The 21124-nt window shown below is 40.7% G+C and overlaps 1 protein-coding gene and 1 long non-coding RNA gene across 3 annotated transcripts in view; one reads left to right on the top strand and one right to left on the bottom strand.

Annotated features, from left to right (window-relative positions):
* Positions 1–8653, bottom strand: part of LOC138961546 (uncharacterized) — a 98397-nt gene extending 89744 nt beyond the window's left edge. The window contains exon 1 of one of the 2 annotated variants that reach the window (XR_011454219.1): positions 8282–8653. This is a non-coding gene — a long non-coding RNA (uncharacterized lncRNA). The remainder of the gene's footprint in view (positions 1–8281) is intronic. The other variant, XR_011454220.1, reaches the window with a different exon arrangement.
* Positions 8654–9642: 989 nt separating this feature from the next.
* LOC138961540 (ribosomal biogenesis protein LAS1L-like) overlaps positions 9643–21124 on the top strand; it is a 37654-nt gene continuing 26172 nt past the window's right edge. Inside the window, exons 1-6 of the mRNA XM_070333199.1 lie at positions 9643–9711; positions 12996–13088; positions 14033–14176; positions 14746–14818; positions 18833–18946; positions 19920–20063. Coding sequence (XP_070189300.1) covers positions 9671–9711; positions 12996–13088; positions 14033–14176; positions 14746–14818; positions 18833–18946; positions 19920–20063 — 609 coding nt within the window. The 5' untranslated portion in view covers positions 9643–9670. The remainder of the gene's footprint in view (positions 9712–12995; positions 13089–14032; positions 14177–14745; positions 14819–18832; positions 18947–19919; positions 20064–21124) is intronic.

Below are 21124 nucleotides of genomic sequence, written 5' to 3'. Positions count from 1 at the left end.
AAAAAAACCAAAAGATTTTTTTCTTCTTTTTTTTCCCCTAAATGCCAAAAAAAAGTCTAGGGTCGCGCGAAAAAAATAGGGTCGGTCGGGTTACCGTAAACAGACCTTTTTTGGGGGGGGCCTTAAAACAGCCGATAAAGGTGGTGCTATTCATTGTTGTCTGGTACAGAGATCTGTACATCGCGGAAGCTCAAAGACAACTGAATGATTCTACCTACTACAAAAAGCTCGACAAACCTACCAAACCTGCCAAACTCCTAATAAAGCACCAACATACACAGCCCAGCTTCTATCTGCTTCACAAGATACACAAAGCCAACAAACCAGGTCGTCCCATTGTATTAGCTTTGTAAGAGAAACCGTGACTATCAAAAGGGTTGTGAATTAATACCAAGACAGCAGACGTAATTAATATAGGGAAGGAATGACGCAATGGAAATGACGTGCAGATTCTCGACTAAGGAAAGATCGCAGTATATTCAGAAAACCACAACCAGAGAGACGTAAATGTCGACCCGCAAGGGACCCTAACATAATCAAGTAAGTCACTTGGGTAGAATATGGTCGCCAGTGCTTAGCTTGCCGTTCCAGTAGAACATAGTGCAAGACCAACTGCCATTTTAGGCATTACCAGAGACCACAATCCCACAACATTTCAAGAGCACTTTTCCCTGAAGTGACACGACACTATTCTAATCTATCTCTTATGCTGGACATGGAAAGAAAAGAAAAAATGGCATTGCCATGGAAAGAAAGGTATTGTCCTGGAAAGATGATGGAAATGAAGAGAACGGTATTGCTGTGGAAATGGAAGAATTTAGAAAGTTTCAGGAATGGTTTCACCATGGTCAGTGGGAACTGCCAGAGAATGGCAACAATGTGAAAGTTTTTAACAAGAACAAGCAAAAGAAGGAAACTTGAAGAAAAATCTAATTTGAAGAACTAGCAGCTCAGGCACATGCCTGCTTAGCCATATTACATTTACAGTAAATCAGATCTACAGTCACACAGATACACAGTGTCTAACTCATGTTTCTGAGACTGAGATTTTCAGTTGGGTGCTATTTGAAGAATCCTTGCAGTCAGTATGCTTTATAGACATCAGAAATTCCGCACTAATTTATTTTCTATAACAGAATTCTGGTTGAACGCTGAAGAACAATAAAATCAGAATTTTACAGCTTTATTGGAAAATGATCAATGTTTCTGGGTTCTTTTAATGTTAGTGAAACCAAATGCAGGAAATGCACATATTTCCACACCTGGAAAAGTTTTGATTGCCTTCTAAATTGAAAATAAGAGATAGATTAGAATAGTGTCATGTCACTTCAGGGAAAAGTGCTCTTGAAATGTTGTGGGATTGTGGTCTCTGGTAATGCCTAAAATGCAATGGGAGAGCAGAAGTAGTGAATTGTAGTGCAAGACCAACTGCCATTTTATTAGAAAGAAGAGTAAGGGGTCCCAAGATTTCTGACGATTGGTCAGGTTTCTCGTCGAGTCGCGACAGGACTAATGTCAAAACACTGAATTACTTGATATCAAGTGGTAGTTGTGTAAGAATCTACTGAGTGAAGTAGGACTAGGAGACTCAGTCTGTTGCATTCTAGTTCAGGGATGTTTATTTTTATTTAAGTGGAATTAATCTTTGAAAATAGATTGAACAAGATCTGAAAGGTCATGTAACTGAGATTTAGATTTTGGAAAAGCTGTGAATTGAACGCAGAAGAAAGTAGTCCTCTCAACTCGGTTGTGTTCTACAAATTTGTTCCACATTTGTTTACATATATCTCGTTGTTCAATGGTTTAGAAGGTAAGCTGGACTTAAATGTTTGATATCCGTTGCTGTTCAGTTTTGGATTGTAATTGATATAAAGTGGGTTTTATGTTCCCTAAATTCATCTAAGGCCAAAAAAAAAAATTGTCTGTTTAGGGTAACCCGACCGACCCTATCGATTTGGCGCCGACCCAAAAACTTTTTTTTGATTTCAAAAAAAAAAAAGAAAAAAAAAGAGGTAAAAATGCTAAAAAGAGACATTTGGCGTTTCTTTCTCTCCCTTTCTCTCTGTTTTATTTATACGTTAGTTTTGAAACATGTATTCATCAAATATAAGAAGTGAATGTTCAGCCAAATAGCATTTATACACCAACAAAAAAAACAAAACAAAACAAAACAAAAAAAATTTACCTACCTACCGACCCTACTTTTTTTGGTCATGTTACCCTAAACAGACAATTTTTTTTTTTGGCCTAATGTATATTGGGGAATGTGCTTTTTTTTTTTTAATTCACATTGAGATTTCTATAATTCCATAGCGGGCCGTGGTATTCTCAAATCTTCTGACAAAGTACACAAGTTATTAAAGCATTGTATGAATCAATTTCCAATAGTGGCGTCAGCAAAATATAAACTTTTGCTAAGTTACCAAACAGTCTGGCCTGGAATAGTGCAGTTATCTTTCTTTCTTTATTTGGTGTTTAACGTCGTTTTCAACCACGAAGGTTATATCGCGACGAGTGCAGTTATGATAAAGTTGAATGGAACACTATATATTTTGATAAATAATAAAGTAGATGTGTACTGCCGGGCAGTACATACCCCAAGCGAAGTCGTCCATCTGTGTGTACATGATTCTCTCTCTCTCTCTCTCTCTCTCTGTCTTAAAATGTGTCATCGATGACGTGTTTTCATACTTGCTAATGCGGCAGGCTAATCATGACGTCAAATTGAAACTTCTTGAAGTCTCTCAGAAAGGGACATGAAAACCATGTGGGGGTTACTGGTTTGGGCTGAAAAAAACCCAACTCCACCTAAAATTCAAGCGCCTATGGGGCTGAATTATGCAGCATAAATTGTGAAACATCAGGATATCTCACACTTTCAATTCTGCCATCATGTCAAATCTGACAACAAACCTACCCACAAAATGTCATAAATATCGGTGTAGAATTGAGACTTAACGGTTTTTAACTGCCAAAAATAAGTTTTTTTGACTGGAATAGTTTGTCTTGAAATTCAGTTTGGGACAACGGACCCACCCACTAAATTTCATAAAGATAGGTGAAAATTTAAATGTAACGGTTTTTAACTGCCAAAATTATGTTTTTCTTCTGGAAAAGTATGGAGTGAAAATCAGTTGGGGACAACGAACCTACCCACAAAATTTCATAAATATCGATGAAGAATTGAGATTTAACGGTTTTTAACTGCCAAAAATAAGGTTTTTTGTCTGGAAAAGTATGTCTTAAAATTCAGTTTGGGACAACGGACCCACCCACTAAATTTCATAAAGATAGGTGAAGAATTGAAATTTAACGTTTTTTAACTGCCAAAATTATGTCTTTCTTCTGGAAAAGTATAGAGTGAAAATCAGTTGGGGACAACGAACCTACCCACAAAATTTCATAAATATCGGTGAAGAATTGAAATTTAACGGTTTTTAACTGCCAAAATTATGTTTTTCTTCTGGAAAAGTATGGAGTGAAAATAAGTTGGGGACAACAAACCTACCTTTAAAATTTCATAAAAATCAGTGAAGAAATAGGATTTAACGATTTTTTAACAGCCTTGACACTGAACATTTGATAAATCATTGGTGATGTCATCATAACCCAGTCGTTGTAGTTGTCGTCGTAGTTGTTGGTGTTGTTGTTGTCATGTTCGTTGTCGTGATTGTTGTTGTTCTCGTGTTGTTGTTTTTGTTGTTGTTGTTGTTGTTGTCGTCGTCGTCGATGTCATTTGTTGTTGTTGTTGTTGTTGTTGTTATCGTCGTCGTCGTCGTTGTCAGAGGTTATTTCTAAAAATTTCATTGATAGTCTTTGTTCTCGTCACCAAGACTTGCTAAGAACAAGCTTGGAACAGCAAGAGTTCCAAGAACAAGATTAGAACAACTCATTACATCATTACCAGTACGTCATTTGTATTTAGAACACACTTTAGAAAAAAAACTCTTCAGCTACAAACCAGTCACCCTCACATTTCCGAGGTGTTTGTCTAAACCACTTACTGAAATGTTTTGAGGTTTAATGACCATACACATGTTGAACCGGTGAGTGTCTTCCGCTGCTTAATTCGCAAATAACTATTTTATTAAAGTCCGCTTGAAACGCTCAAAGATGAAATTCCATGTTAAAAAGTGACAAAAGTTTCACATTTTCCCGTTGTAACAGCTTCCGATGATATTATATGAAAATTCTGATCCTCTGAGAGGATTCCCCGAAACAAAATCAGTTTGTACGCCTAATTTTAATAGAATTGTCCAAACATATCAAATCAGTGGAGCCGAGTTTCCTTCTTTGGCCCATGCATTAGGATTCAGCAAGCTGTATATATACAAGATGTCAACAACCACCACTGATATAGCAGTATCCCTTCCTTATTAGCCCTCAAGCAATCCATTTAGGGAAAGCTGATGACAAGCCCTCTGCTGCCTTTCCGAGCTCTAAAACATCGCAGAACACAACCCTTGGCAGGAGTGTTTATGTTATCGCTCGGCCAGGAAAGAACAAATTTGCAAGCAAGACAAGGAAGAGAAATGAATTTCTGGCTGAAAATGTGCACAGTTAAGAAGTCACACACTGAGTCAGTTTAGTAGAAAGAGACATAGTCAGTACTATCAGGGCTGCTTAATAATAATACACACGTTTTAAATCATCAGAATACACTCTCTGCAATCTTCTATACTGATTGCACAAAGAAACATTCAATGCGGAAGAAATCAGTTAAATACTGCTGTTTCCTACATGTCGAACCGGTACATAAGAATCACATTACACCGCCAACCGAAAGACCAAACTTGTCAAAGTTTTGTAAGTGAACACTACATCTTACAAGCAACAAAATATGCATGTTAGTGCATTTACACCTCCAGCATACATACAGATTAAACTTATTACGCTTAAAACAATATTTATGCTGTTTTCAAGAAAAAAAAGTGAGTGTGGTTTAAGCTTTTTGAATATTCCGCGCAAATTTCGATGCTCCGCCTTGCAAGGTCACGGCGGCCGCTAGCTGCTGAAATCTGTGGCACCATGCATAGGCGGTAAAGGCGCCTTCCTGTAACATTTACGTGGTTTTAAGTGTGTTTAACATTTCTCAGTTCCTGGAGCCCTTGCAATGATTATAATGATGACAAGAAGCAGAAGTTTCAAAGTAGTGTTACAAAATGTGGTTGTCTTGAAACAATTAACACAGGGTTTTTTCCATGTTGAGTGCAGCTGAGAATAGTTCTGTGTGAACTCAGTTATGCTGTCGGAACTCGCGATAAAAGATAGGCCTAACCACAAAAAACACAATCGGCACTTTCTTGAAAAATCTTCCTTAATCTATTGGTATATATATGATATTACACTGACTAACCTTTTCATCTAAACCCTAGTTCTTCTTTACGAATGAATGTATTTTCTACTTTTGACGAGAAAAAAATAAAATGTATTCAGCTAGAGCCTATGCTTTCTTACTGCTGGGTCGGTGTCTGTAGCAGACGATACTTTGCCGCTCTGACAGAGAAACTGAATACAAGTCTAGAGTAAAGATAATGCAATGAACTTCGATATTTATCAACAGAGACAAAAGGTTCCTTTGGATATGCTTTCAAATAGAGATATTATATTCAGCAAGTATTTGTGTTGTTGAGTCAGTAGTGCATGATAACAGAGATATAATATAGCCTACATTGATCATCTATCTACATAATTATGTCTGACTATGATCACTGATGATAAGTTGGAACTCCATTTTGACAATTTTAACACAGATGCATATATTTTCGGGAAAGTGGGTGAAACACTGTACACTTTTCTTGGCAGTGCGGCGGATCTATCCAATTATAATTAAATTCCAATCTTTAATCCCCCCCCCCCCCCCCCCCCCGGGCCTCTCTCCGGCTGCTGTTTCTAAAATCATCTTCTTTTATTTTGTTAATCTGTTTGGGGGGCTGGGGAGGGGGGGGGGGGGAGATTGTGTGCTTTACAGAGCTCTGTTAAACAGATTGCTATTTCACCTGTGTTACGGCCACTTCAGTGAATGCAACTCGGTTCATCCATACTGTGGCATACATAATCCCGTTTATTTAAGACGGAAGCACGTGACCATCCTGGCAATACTCTCTAGATAGATAAAAGAAAGTGTTAGCAGATTATATTTCACAGTTTTGGTTTTAATCAATAAGTGCTTGAAGCGATTTTAAATTAGCATAATGATTGACCTTGCTAAAATGTGCAACTGAGATACTTTATCGAAGTTTTTAATACAACATTTTGATGCAGTCATGGCAACGCGTATGCTTCAAAATGTCGTCTGCAAAACCCCCACATACATAGCAAAAAAGCTCTGGTCTTCGCTTTGCAGACTTCTCCAAGAGTTTTTACTGAGACTCGGTTCCGAGATTCTGAATTATAAACAGTGGCCACCAGAGATAAACAACGCCAACTCGCCTGCAGGCTAGCGGCGAAAGACAAACCGTTTAACGCTTGACGAGCAGGGGCTAGTGTTTTGTCAGCACACGCTAAACAAAACAAGGCAGCTATAACACAGGACTGTGAGCTCTAATACTGAATTCGCCTCCACTGTTTTGATATGCAGTGTCGCTAATATTGTGCTAAAAGATGAATTCTAGAACAATGTTCACAGACAGACACCACTTGGCAAAAAAATTTTCAGTGCTGGGAGATGAAAAAAAAAACTACTTCGCTACGCGCGGGCTCCGCCCGCGCTCCGCTTGGATAACATTATTTGCAGCATCATTATAGTGGGAGTTTATAAAGAAGAACAAGTTTAAAACGTTATTTAGTTAAGTGCCGGAAAGTAACATAATGGGTCAATGTTGGTTTAGAATGAATAAAACGAAGATTATAGTTGAGAGGAGATTTGATTTGCAAAATAATTTGTAATGGAAAAGGGGCTCTAATAAAACGGGGAGGAATGTAAGAGGAACTGTAGGAGTTGGGTTGGAATAGTTATAATCATTCGTAATTAAAGGGGTCTTTGATAAAACGGGGAGGAATGTAAGAGAAACCGTGACTATCAAAAGGGTTGTGAATACCAAGACAGCAGACGTAATTAATATAGGGAGGAATGACGCAATGGAAATTACGTGCAGATTCTCGACTAAGGCCGGAAGATCGCAGTATATTCAGAAAACCACAACCAGAGAGACGTAAATGTCGACCCGCAAGGGACCCTAACATAATCAAGTAAGTCACTTGGGTAGAATATGGTCGCCTGTGCTTAGCTTGCCGTTCCAGTAGATAATGGCCGCTAGGAACGGACGGCCATACTTGTCAAGGACAGATTATGGGGCATCCCTCAAAACCCGTGTAAATATTACAGCTTGCAGCTACCCTATAATGAAATCATCTCTCAGAAAGATGTTCTTCAGCCTCTTATCTCACTGCCCCCTTTCGTGAAAGATAGCACTCATGCTCTCAACATCAGACAACCTCAACCAATACTTAAATTTTAACCCGAAATAGTATATACCGAAATACCTCTTCATCTATGACGTTTCTTCGCAGTACACCTGCATTCCTCACTCTGATGGACTGAATTAAAGCCTTGACAAACGTAGCAGCGACCTACTGACGCTCTCATCCACTGGCAAAACTCGTTCAAGAATAAGCTTACGTGCGCCTTTGGTGAGAGAAAAACTTCACAGATGAGTGGTGTTGCTATGGGAACAATGAAGGGACCAAGCTACGCCTGCCTCTTCTGACTTCATGGGCTATTTTGTTACTACGAATCTTCAAAACAATCTTCCAACAAAAATCTCACCATAATGGATCTAATTTACAGAAGTCATAATTTTATATGATCATCTTGTTGCGTCATAACGGCTAATCTTTTTACTGCAGCTGGTGTGAGGAAGCGCCATCTTCAAACCGACAACCAGCAGTATTCGGACCTTATCGGTGTGCTGGCTGGACTAGATCTAGCTGTTGCTACGATTCATAGAATATTACAAATATTTACACTCGTTTGTAGGGGCGCACGTCTTTCGGCGCCGGTAGTCTTTCGATGATTGGGACGGTTTTGCCCACGACTATCCATAAGCTTAGCCTAGTATATGTTTCCCCCCTGAAACATGGATCTAAATCGAAAGGAAGTCTTTTATATTTTATTTTTTGATAAACTCGATCTGCTTCATTTGCTTTCTTGATTTTCTCATTTTGCTTTCTTCGTCGTCGCGATTCAGTCTACACTGCCGTTGCAAAAACTGCCGCGGCCGGTCAGAAAAAAACCCATTTCGATTAATTGGAACAGAATGCAGGAAATATTTGTACTCACTTCTCAAAAAATAACCATCTTGACTTCATTTCCCCGTATCCACCTTTTCTTCGCCATCTCAGTCAAAAAGTACGAAGAAGTATAAGCTTAACTGCAACGTGGAACGGTTTTTTTTTTTTGCCGGGAAGAGTCGCCTTTTGCCGCTTGGTGAGAGAGAGCGGGTAAAATGACGCCCGCAGTCGAAGAGAATTACATCATCAGGGCTAGCGCATTTTCGTAATATTCTCGATGTTGATTGGGCAAACAAGTCACGCTGCAACCAGCTGCATTAATTAGTTCATACACTACTCAGCGAAAAAGCGCGGGAAAGGTTCCATTTCATTTCGATAGGGGGGAAGGGTCGATTTTTAGATCTGCTTCCAGTAAGCTTACACTTTCAGTGAAGGACTGGGACTTGCAATGCCGGCGGGCGGGCTAACTCGTACAACTGCATCTGAATGTTTGGAGTGCTTACTTTTCCTCATTTTGTCGTGTAACACAATCATGAAATGCTTATAATAAAAGCTAGAAGGGCGACTCAATATGAAACATGTATTTCCAAGCGCACGCAGAAAGTTGAACGGCGGCTGTGTGCAAGGCTGATGATGATGAGTGACAGGATGATTTTATTGTTTACTTGTCCGCTTTGATAACCCATTAAGCCAGATATATAATTTGCTGTTTCATGATGTATGCTCTGAGCCATTTTTGGGGGGGTCACGCTGTAACTTCTGTCAAAAATATTGAACCTGTCTCAGATGTCAAAATCTGCATTTAGGTGTGACACGGCGCCCATGAACAACTTACATGAAGTTGTACAACATAGTTTCATAACTCAGTAATAAATATAAGCGACAACTAAGCTTATGTCATGAATTCAGCGAAGCATTCTCACGCATTTTTAATTTTATAAGTCTTGGTTTAAAAATAAAGAAAATGACTTGTATTTAACGATTTTCTTTCAGTAATTGTAAGCACATCCTCAGTTTTTCAATCTATCACAACAAAACCAACATTTTCGGATACAGGAGAAAATAAGGAATACCATGATTTAATTTTTGTTATTAAAATTCCGATTTTTGAAAAAGTGAAAAAAAATTGCACATTTTGACTGAACATGATTTCATGAACTCGTCATCTTCTTCTTCTTGTCGTTCGCCAGTGAACTCGTCATCATCGTCTCCTTTTTTTAGTCGCCATCTTGAAGCGCTCTGTCTCGATATGATCAGTTGAATAGGCTCAGAAAAAGCGCATTGATTCCTATGCAAACCATGGCTGATATTCACCTGTGCACTGACTTTAAATTGAATCATTTTATTTACAGCACTTAAACAGTATTTCTGGTTAGCTTGTTATTTACTAAAATAGTGGTAAATAGTCACTTCAAGGGAATTAACTCTGTCTTCCAAAATGGCTCTCTCCTGGAAGCATGTTGTTCCTTGGACGAACAGGTAAAGTAACCCTGCTGCACAATGAGCAAAATCTCTTACATTTAAAAATATGATGCAGATGATACTGATGATGGTAATCTTGAACTTTAGCGTGTTAAATTCATAGCTCATAATTCAGAGGCATTTAAGTCTCCAAATTTGTAGAACCTGCACTTGTAATCATAACATTAACAAGTCATTTTAGATTCCTTTGAAGTTACGGAATGAACTCCGATGAACTGTACGAATGCATTTCGTTGTTCTTCAAACAGAAATAATGGAACACACAAAGCAAAGTTTGTGTCGGATCTGAAGCTAATTAATGGGCTGAACTTTATCAAAACTGAAATCGAAACAAAACCAGACAGTTGTCCAACTCCAAGAATGATAATTCGTCAGAATTTTTATTTGATGTACTCATGCAGCCAAAGTGTTACATCCATAATAGTTAATGAGGATAATAAGTTCATGTTTTCATAATCACAGAATCAGGGGTGAATTTTGGCGGTCACCCGATCGCCCCCGGCGGGTTCAAATCGCGTCGGGTGGGTTCGAAATTCCTCTGAAATTGCCCGCCTGGTGGGTTCAAATTTCGATGAACGCAGTCGATAGGAACGGCCGGCGAACAAAGATCTCGCGCGGTTCGTCTGCTATAATATTGGACGCCATGTTTCTCGCGTCTAACGCGACTACCTCCGGAAGTTCCCTACTCGCATTCAAACGTCGTACTGTACACACGCTTGTAAACATGTGGAGATGTATTGACACTGTCACTCCCCCGCCGCAAAAAAACCCAGAGAACGGACGATGAAAAAAGAGGTCAAAAGAGACAGTATGAAAACGAAACACGGCACAGAAAATGGCAGGAAAGATGGAAGAGTATATGGCTCATGTACGACGACACGAAACAGGAGATGCATTGTGCTGTGTGTCGAACTTGTGATCAGAATGTGATACCAGGAGGTAAATTTGTGTTTAGAGATTTAGATGTGCCAAAGATTCTGCAACTTTATAAGGCTGGCAATTACCGTATTACGAGACAGAGTGAAAGTTAATGTGTGATTGTGTGACACTGAGAAAGGGGATGACTTGTGTGTGATTGTTTCCCTTAGCATGTAAATGATTAATGGTATGACTATATATGAGGGTGTGCATTTGACTACTAAAGAGTGAGGTTAACTGTGTGACAGTGAGTGGGTGAATGTTGATTTGATAAAATGTTTTCTTCATTGAATTGATACTTTACTGTTTGCTTTGTTATTGAACCATAGTGAATAATTAAAGCACCCCAAACATACAAAGTTTGTTTATGTCTTTTGTTTGTTTGTGGCATTTAAAATAAGCATGTGAGCATTGTTTGTATAAATGTAGGTTTTTGTTAGTTTGTCGCCGCCAACGCGCGATCTACGAGCCGTTGATATGGTTGGAAATCCCGGCTGGTTGGGGTTTCTACCCCACCTATGGCTATGCTGACCAAGTTTATTTTAGCCGAGACCAGCTGTGCTGCAGCAGGTCACTCAGAATTGTAGTAACTGTGTATCAACACGCTGGAATGCAGACGTTAGATGGACGTTACAGGAAGCGACTGAGGCTAACAGTCTGAGCGAATATATATCCGTACCTGGTCAGATACCTAGCCATATGAGTGGGTACGGATATATATCCGTACCTGGGAGACAATGAGTTAAGAAGATCACCATATTTATATTATAACTAGATGAATACCTGCTTCGCCGGGTACGGCTGCGCCAGGAAGAAGTCGAGCCGGCTATGCCGGCGCACCGCACGGAGGAAGAGAAATAAACGCGGCTGAAAACACTGGAGAAGATAAGGAAGAGTTACTGGGAATGGATCCAGAGAAAAACCAAAATCGGTTCAGCGCTGCGCGCTGAGAGCACATGTTGAAATATCTCATCGATGAGGTTGTGTCCGGGGTGTAGCTGAATACGGTTTCCAAATTTGAAAAAGATCCACCGAGAACTTTGGCCGTGCATCGCGAACAGACACACAGACACAAGTCGTATATATATCTTAAGATGTTTGATGGGTTGTTGACAGACCAGCTTTTTTGTCGGTCCGAGGGGGAGCATATCGTCTTTTGTTTCATATTTATTGACCAAGGCCAATAAATATGAAACAAAAGTCGATATGCCCACCGAGGACCGACAAAAAAGCTGGTCTGTCAACAAACCACCAAACATAGTTTTTGTCATCATTTTGGTAGTGAGAAAATAAGTGCACAATCAACCCAGGGAGCCATGCTTTGAAACACGGGTTCCGTGCTGATAACCACACGAGTCCCGGTTTGATAACCACTGGCAATCAACGATAGCCGTGGAGTGAGGATTATCAGAATGAGCTGGCGTGTGAAAGCAACTTTCTGTGTATTTGAGTTCATTAAATGTTGGGATGAATATGTCAGGTTTGAGGATGCACAGTTCTGTAGGTTCATCTCGGTATTCCACCCCTCGGCTTTCTGTTGTAAATATTAAGCTGAGTGATCGAATGTGGAAGCTACGTTTGGTCAAAGGTCACAGAAGATTTGCGTCGTGCAGCGAAGGAAAGAATCGCGATCTTGTTTCCGACTCAGTACCTCTTTGTTTTTCATTAGACCTGTCATTCTGCTTGCTCGGCTTTGTTAGATGTTTGCATATCTTGTTGCTATTTTCTTTGCTTTTATTATTGTTTCTTATTTGTGCTTCGTTTATCGATACAACGTCTTGTGCACGGGTCAAAATGTGTGTGTCAGGGGTCGTTTTACTTGAACTTGACGTTCGTGTTTCTCCGAACGTCTGTGTATCGAAACACAGATACACGCACTCCATGACTCTGTAAGAAGACAAAACATATCGCTAGGTTTCATTTGTTTCATGAAGTAGTTTTGTTTTTTTGTTTACTTTTGCCAGTTTGCCAGTTCGTTTTTGGAACTTTGCAAAGCAGTGTCGTGTCGTCTGTTTAGGTCTGGGGAAACACCAATGAAAAGAGCCGAAGAATCCCCGAGCGTTTCTATTGGGTTTGCTTTTGATTATCCATGTATAACCTGCTTCCTGCAACTATGGTAACCGGGGATTTATTGCCTGGGGAACATGAGATTTATTTGCCAGGTGCTTGTGAATGAAAACTCGTGAAAATGATGACAAAGATTCTTATCCCACTTGTTCAGCAGCTATCGAGTTGTTCATGATGGGAAAATGTTCAGACATCAGTCAGAAAAATTCCAGTTCATGCTCTTTCCTTTGGTCTTGAAACAACTCAAATTAGTATTGATAAGCAATGAAAAATGAAATGTTTGTCTCCTGTTTCAGACCAGAATTTGTGCAGACATACCTTGATCTTTACAGTAAAAATGCTGATCGGCAGAAGAATGCAGTGGAGACTATTTCCTTGTGGAAATGCAGGTAATGCAAAACAGATTGTAGAGAGCGACTTGTGTAATTTATTCAATTTACAGTCAGTGCACAGGTGAATATCAGCCTTGATTTGCATAGGATTAGGAATCAATGTGCTTTTTCTGAGCAAAGTCGCTTTCTTTGGCCTATTCAACGGATCATATTGAGACAGATTGCTTCAAGACCGCGATGTAAAAAAGAGACGATGATGCGAGATGTGAAAGAAAATGTTAATACTGTGGCTAGCAAAAAATTCAGTCAATAAATTTGTCAAAATAGTTTCATAACTGACAGTGACAACTACAGACGTCAGTCAAATGAATTCAGTGAAGCATTTTCAGTCTGCACAACTAGCAGTAGCAGCCAGGATGTTGAATTTTAGCATGTGTTCAAGTACAAGAATACTCTTAATCTTATCCCACATAAAAGCCTGAATAGATGACAGTTGTTTAACTTTTAGGTGGCGCATGGGTTATAAAAACACGAAAATACCCAGCGTGCTTCCCCAAAAAGCGGCATAAGGCTGCCTGAATGGCGGGGTAAAAACGGCCATACAGTGTATGATACACCTAAAAAAAACGACTTGTGCGGAAACTTGAGTGAATGTGGGAGTTTCAGCCCATGAAGAAGAGAGGGAGTTCTGCAGTGGGGGCAAAATTAGTATCACTTTTGAACTATTTCTTGTCGTTCATTTAAAAAAGAATTGCTACAACTTTACATGAAAGCTCAGTCATAAGTTTCAATTTACATAAGTGTGCAAAAATGTTACGAAAATGAATTGATAAACACTAAATATGAATTGATAATTGTGTTTATTAATAAAGATGAATAATTTTGTTATGTTAACCAAGAAAAGGGTTAGCAACTTACACTCTTTTAGAAAAAATGTTGTTTTCTTCTAGTTAGTGATTTACTGAATTTCAAATTGGTTCGAATGAAACATATGTGTGCAGGGCTGTTCACAAGCTGTCTGTGGCAATTGAAAGCTCCTCAGCGCTGACGGAAGCACTGCTGCAGTACCAGGCAGCTGCAGAGGCTGGGGATCTGCTTCACAAGGATTTCAGTCTACGTACCATGCTCAGCATGACACTCATCAGGTAAGAGGAACAGAGCTGCCAACTGCTATGATTTCAGTGTAGCATGCTACGTTTTAAGAGCAATTGCTATGCTGCCACGCCAAACTAAAGATTGCCACATTTAAACAAAAAAGCACAAACATGCAACTGTTCCCTTCTTTTTGTGAGTCCTGGTACTCATTTCTGCTTCCCATTCCGTGTAGCAGTCACAAAATGGGTCGTATCACATACCTGATGACTTCTTGTGCTGGTTAGTCTCATTGTTTGAATTTTCCCCAGCATGTCTTTATTATGCTTGTGCTTTGAATTTGATTGTGAGAGTTGTGAAATCTTGCGATCGTTACGACAGTGCTTGCATAAGTGTTTGATGTGAGAGCGAGAGTCTGCATGGGTGTCCAAGCCGTGTGATGCCCAATGAAAACCCCTCCATTTTTCTGCCAATTTTTCTTGACATTTTCAAGGTCTCAACTTGAAGTTTTTACTTTAATACCTGTATCATAAAAAAACCACTGATTTTGACCTTCTAATGTGCATTGTAAGTTTCAGTTAAGTGGTTTTTTTAATCTTAATCATCTTTCTGTGTTTGCCAGGTTTGTGAACCATGTTACAGAGAAGGGACAGAATAAAGCCTTCGCTCAGCCAGTGCACAAGATTGCTGAAGATGTAAGTATTGGACTATATGACCAGAATCATGATTTTGTTGTTGTTTTTCTGTTTCAACCTTCAATGGGTACAGTAATACCTGCTATGAAAGGACACCCTTGGAGCCAGCCAAACGTGTCCCTACATTACAGATGATACCTGCAATGAAAGGACACCCTTGGAGCCAGCCAAACGTGTCCCTACATTACAGATGATACCTGCTATGAAAGGACACCCTTGGAGCCAGCCAAACGTGTCCCTACATTACAGATGATACCTGCTATGAAAGGACACCCTTGGAGCCAGCCAAACGTGTCCCTACATTACAGATGATACCTGCTATGAAAGGACACCCTTGGAGCCAGCCAAACGTGTCCCTACATTACAGATGATACCTGCAATGAAAGGACACCCTTGGAGCCAGCCAAACGTGTCCCTACATTACAGATGATACCTGCAATGAAAGGACACCCTTGGAGCCAGCCAAACGTGTCCCTACATTACAGATGATACCTGCTATGAAAGGACACCCTTGGAGCCAGCCAAACGTGTCCCTACATTACAGATGATACCTGCAATGAAAGGACACCCTTGGAGCCAGCCAAACGTGTCCCTACATTACAGATGATACCTGCTATGAAAGGACACCCTTGGAGCCAGCCAAACGTGTCCCTACATTACAGATGATACCTGCTATGAAAGGACACTCTTGGAGCCAGCCAAACGTGTCCCTACATTACAGATGATACCTGCAATGAAAGGACACCCTTGGAGCCAGCCAAACGTGTCCCTACATTACAGATGATACCTGCTATGAAAGGACACCCTTGGAGCCAGCCAAACGTGTCCCTACATTACAGATGATACCTGCTATGAAAGGACACCCTTGGAGCCAGCCAAACGTGTCCCTACATTACAGATGATACCTGCTATGAAAGGACACCCTTGGAGCCAGCCAAACGTGTCCCTACATTACAGATGATACCTGCTATGAAAGGACACCCTTGGAGCCAGCCAAACGTGTCCCTACATTACAGATGATACCTGCAATGAAAGGACACCCTTGGAGCCAGCCAAACGTGTCCCTACATTACAGATGATACCTGCAATGAAAGGACACCCTTGGAGCCAGCCAAACGTGTCCCTACATTACAGATGATACCTGCAATGAAAGGACACCCTTGGAGCCAGCCAAACGTGTCCCTACATTACAGATGATACCTGCTATGAAAGGACACCCTTGGAGCCAGCCAAACGTGTCCCTACATTACAGATGATACCTGCTATGAAAGGACACCCTTGGAGCCAGCCAAACGTGTCCCTACATTACAGATGATACCTGCAATGAAAGGACACCCTTGGAGCCAGCCAAACGTGTCCCTACATTACAGATGATACCTGCTATGAAAGGACACCCTTGGAGCCAGCCAAACGTGTCCCTACATTACAGATGATACCTGCAATGAAAGGACACCCTTGGAGCCAGCCAAACGTGTCCCTACATTACAGATGATACCTGCAATGAAAGGACACCCTTGGAGCCAGCCAAACATGTCCCTACATTACAGATGATACCTGCAATGAAAGGACACCCTTGGAGCCAGCCAAACGTGTCCCTACATTACAGATGATACCTGCAATGAAAGGACACCCTTGGAGCCAGCCAAACGTGTCCCTACATTACAGATGATACCTGCAATGAAAGGACACCCTTGGAGCCAGCCAAACGTGTCCCTACATTACAGATGATACCTGCAATGAAAGGACACCCTTGGAGCCAGCCAAACGTGTCCCTACATTACAGATGATACCTGCTATGAAAGGACACCCTTGGAGCCAGCCAAACGTGTCCCTACATTACAGGTGGATTGTCACTGTAGTGTCCTGTATGCAGACAGTGACAGCAGGGATCGCGTTTACGCACGATTTTTGCGTATTTGACGCATTTTAAAAGTCGCTGACGCGTTTTTTTTCGCCGCGCCGCGTAAGCCATACGCAAAAATATTGTAACTTTTTCTTGTCTTCACGCAGCGCTTTTGCTCTGACTTAATAATCACCCGATCCTGAAACTGACTACAGGGCTCGAGAAGTGACGACACACATGAAATCTGTGCGTCAAAACTAAAGTCCGTTTCTTTTTGCATCGAAGTATCGCAAACGAACGTAACGAGGGTATTACCAGATAATGTCTTGTCGGATAATGAAACAGACATTAGCTGCTCTCCCATCTCGCGCTTCCAAAAGGCGGAAAGTGTGTCTAGTCGTATTAGAGCGGGAAACAAACTTGCAAGGCCCGAAGGTTGGAGACAGCAGGGGTGTTATTCGACAGGCGTGCGCGGAGTTCGACAGGAAAACTCGCCGTATTTAGGTAAGGAGTGTCTTTAAGTCTTTCGTGCGTGTTTTGTTTGTGTCTGTACGTGTTTTCGAAGTACGCAAAATATTGGTCCGTGACGCGTTTTTTTCGTTTCGTTGCGTATGACTTACGCGTTTTTTAAAAAGCTAGCGCGATCCCTGTGACAGACTAGGTGTGTAGATCACACCTGTAGACAGAAGATGTCCTTTCTTGGGATGGTTACTCTCCTCATCAGAGGACTTTCATTGCAGGTACCGCTGTGGAAAAAGCTTACATTAAACACACCCCTTCAGCTTTAGCGAATGGGTTCTGCTCTGAAAATGCATTTTGAAAGAATGTCTTAGTGGGTTTTTGAGTCACTTGAGAAAAAGTGACTCTATGTAATCGGTCAGTGTTAGTCTGTCCGGCCGGCCGTCCGGCCGGCCGGCCGGCCGGCCGTCCGGCCGGCTGGCCGGCCGGCCGTCCGTAGACACCACCTTAACGTTGGACTTTTCTCGGAAACTATCAAAGCGATCGGGCTCATATTTTGTTTAGTCGTGACCTCCAATGACCTCTACACTTTAACGATGGTTTCGTTGACCTTTGACCTTTTTCAAGGTCACAGGTCAGCGTCAAAGGAAAAATTAGACATTTTATATCTTTGACAAAGTTCATCGGATGTGATTGAAACTTTGTAGGATTATTCTTTACATCAAAGTATTTACATCTGTAGCCTTTTACGAACGTTATCAGAAAAACAAGGGAGATAACTAGCCTTTTCTGTTCGGCAACACACAACTTAACGTTGGGCTTTTCTCGGAAACTATAAAAGTGACCGGGCTCAAATTTTATGTGAACGTGACTCCCAGTGACCTCTACACTTTGACGTCTGCTTTGGTGACCTTTGACCTTTTTCAAGGTCACAGGTATGCTTCAGGTATGCATTGTGTTGTGAATAGCAATTTCTTCCTGTCCATCTGATGCCTCATATAATATTCAGAACTGCGAAAGTGACTCGATCGAGCGTTTGCTCTTCTTGTTGAAAAAAAATTTCAGTGTTGTAATTTTGTGACATGTTCAATTGTTTCTCTTGTGATTTTATATTTTAATGTCAGTTTAGCATACCAGAGTGAATGGTGTGGTTTGTTTTGATTTGTCTTATTCTTGTGAGTGTGTGTCTTACTCTTATCTACAGTTTGGCATTTTGATTTATTTTATTCTTGTGATTGTGTGTCTTACTCTTAATGTCAGTTTGGCATACCAGAGTGAATGGTGCAGGTTGTTTTGATTTGTCTTATTCTTGTGATTGTGTGTCTTACTCTTAATGTCAGTTTGGCATACCAGAGTGAATGGTGTGGTTTGTTTTGATTTGTCTTATTCTTGTGATTGTGTGTCTTACTCTTAATGTCAGTTTGGCATTTTGATTTGTTCTATTCCTGTGATTGTGTATCTTACCATTACTCTTATTTTCAGTTAGGCATTTTGATTTGTTTATTTCTGTGATTATGTGTCTTACTCTTATTTTTAGTTTGGCATACCAGAGAAGAATTATGCGGCTTCCTCTTAATTTTAGTTTGGCATACCAGAGAAGAATTATGCGACTTCCTCTTAATTTTAGTTTGGCATACCAGAGAAGAATTATGCGGCCTGTTTTAAATTGTCTTATTCCTGTGGTTGTATGTTTGTCTTTCTCTTGATTTCAGTTTGGCATACCAGAGTGGATGGTGCGTCTGCGTCATGACGCTACACATGGGTCATCTCTCCCTTGTCTGGACGTGTTGACTACTGGTGTGCAGTGGGCGCTCTCTTACCTACAGGTCAGGATTGCCTTTTGGTAAAAAAAAATGATAATAATGTTGATAATAATAATTAGATTATATGGCGCTAATTTTACTATAGCTCTTAGCACCTTACAAGCAAGTAATAAAATACATACAATAATAAACAATTCTGTATGCATGTCATGTACAATACCACCGTGTACAAAAATTAAAAGATTAATTTGCACAAAAAAGTCATTTACATTAACTTTGATATGAATTGATTCCAAGAAAGTTTTATTGTGCAGCAATGATTCTTTAGAAGATTCTGATTAGTTAAGTTTTGTTTTTGGTTGTGATCTTGGTGGTATTCTTGTAGCAATAAGCAGCCAAGGGCCAGCATTTTATTTAGTTGAGTTTTCTTCAACCTTTTGCGAGTAAATTTCTCATTTTAAAAGAAATTTGCAAAGTTGCATTGACTTGTTAAAGAAACCATTGGTTCTTTGCGCTTCAGAAAGGTGAACTATGGGATATTGTTCCATGACATTGTTCATGATTTATGTAAAATAGTATCGCGTGTGTGTTCAATCAATCAATCAATCAATGAGTCTTTTATCGCGCATATTCCATGGGTACAGTTCTAGGCGCTCTGCAGTGATGCCGTGTGAGATGAAATTTTATACGGCCAGTAGATTGCAGCCATTTCGGCGCATATTTACCTTTCACGGCCTATTATTCCAAGTCACACGGGTATAGGTAGACAATTATTAACTGTGCCTAAGCAATTTTGCCAGGAAAGACCCTTTTGTCAATCGTGGGATCTTTAACGTGCACACCCAATGTAGTGTACACGGGGGGAGGTTCGGACACCGAAGAGAGTCTGCACACAAAGTTGACTCTGTGAAATAAATTTCCGCCGAACCTGGGATCGAACTCACGCTGACAGCGGCCAACTGAATACAAATCCAGCGCGCTACCAACTGAGCTATATCTTGTGTTGTGTTATGTGTGTGTGTGTGTGTGTTTACAGGACGTATTTTGGAGCCAGCAGGTGAAGGAGGCCGATGAGTGTGCAGACCCAGACACAAGAAAGCGGAAGAAGCCACACAAGCCTTTGTACGATGCCGCGGAAATTCAGGAGCTGCTCAACAACTATCAACAAGCAAGTCGCAAGGTAGCAACCATGTTGATGGAACATTTTTTATCAGTCTGAGTTCTGCTTGTTATGACATCCTGGTAGAACACTTTGCATCAGTCTGAGTTCTGTTTATAGCTGGAATGTTGCAGTGTTGTCACATCCTCAGAGGACAGGTCAGTTGGACCTGGATGGCAAATATGACTTGTGTAGGTCCAAATGTCGGCTTGGTATGAAAACTCATGGTCAGAAGACCTCATGCATGTCAAAACTATCGGACGGTTGACCTGCCAGGCGTCAGACCAATGCATCAGATCAAAAGGTCTGTGCCAGGGACCGAAGAGCAAGGCCTAGGAACATCACTGATGTTGCAGTGGTAAGGCAGACAGTGCAAATAGCTAAGCATGATTAACCAAAGGGAAGTAATTTGCTGTAAACCTTGTGGCAAAGGGTCCCATGACAGCAAGTATGGCAGTTAACCCGTAGTGACTTTGTTTTTGATTACATTTACTTTTTTTATGTTCTTCTGTACTGATTGGTTCTTCTTGATGAATCTGTACACAGAAAGGAATCCGTACAAAGAAATGAATGCTTGGTACATAACATTTATTATTGAGGATGAAAATTGCTTTTTCATTTCAATGCTTGTTATTCTCTCAGGTGCCAGGAGACTGGTTCTCAATCAATCAATCAATGAGTCTTATATCGCGCATATTCCGTGGGTACAGTTCTAGGCGCTCTGCAGTGATGCCGTGTGAGATGAAATTTTATACGGCCAGTAGATTGCAGCCATTTCGGCGCATATTTACCTTTCACGGCCTATTATTCCAAGTCACACGGGTATAGGTAGACAATTATTAACTGTGCCTAAGCAATTTTGCCAGGAAAGACCCTTTTGTCAATCGTGGGATCTTTAACGTGCACACCCTATGTAGTGTACACGGGGGGAGGTTCGGACACCGAAGAGAGTCTGCACACAAAGTTGACTCTGTGAAATAAATTTCCGCCGAACCTGGGATCGAACTCAAGCTGACAGCGGCCAACTGAATACAAATCCAGCGCGCTACCAACTGAGCTATATCCCCGCCCCAATTCTGGTT

The sequence above is a fragment of the Littorina saxatilis genome, linkage group LG3, assembly GCF_037325665.1.
Source record: "Littorina saxatilis isolate snail1 linkage group LG3, US_GU_Lsax_2.0, whole genome shotgun sequence".
NCBI lineage: Eukaryota > Metazoa > Mollusca > Gastropoda > Littorinimorpha > Littorinidae > Littorina > Littorina saxatilis.
This window is presented reverse-complemented; position numbering and strand designations above follow the sequence as displayed.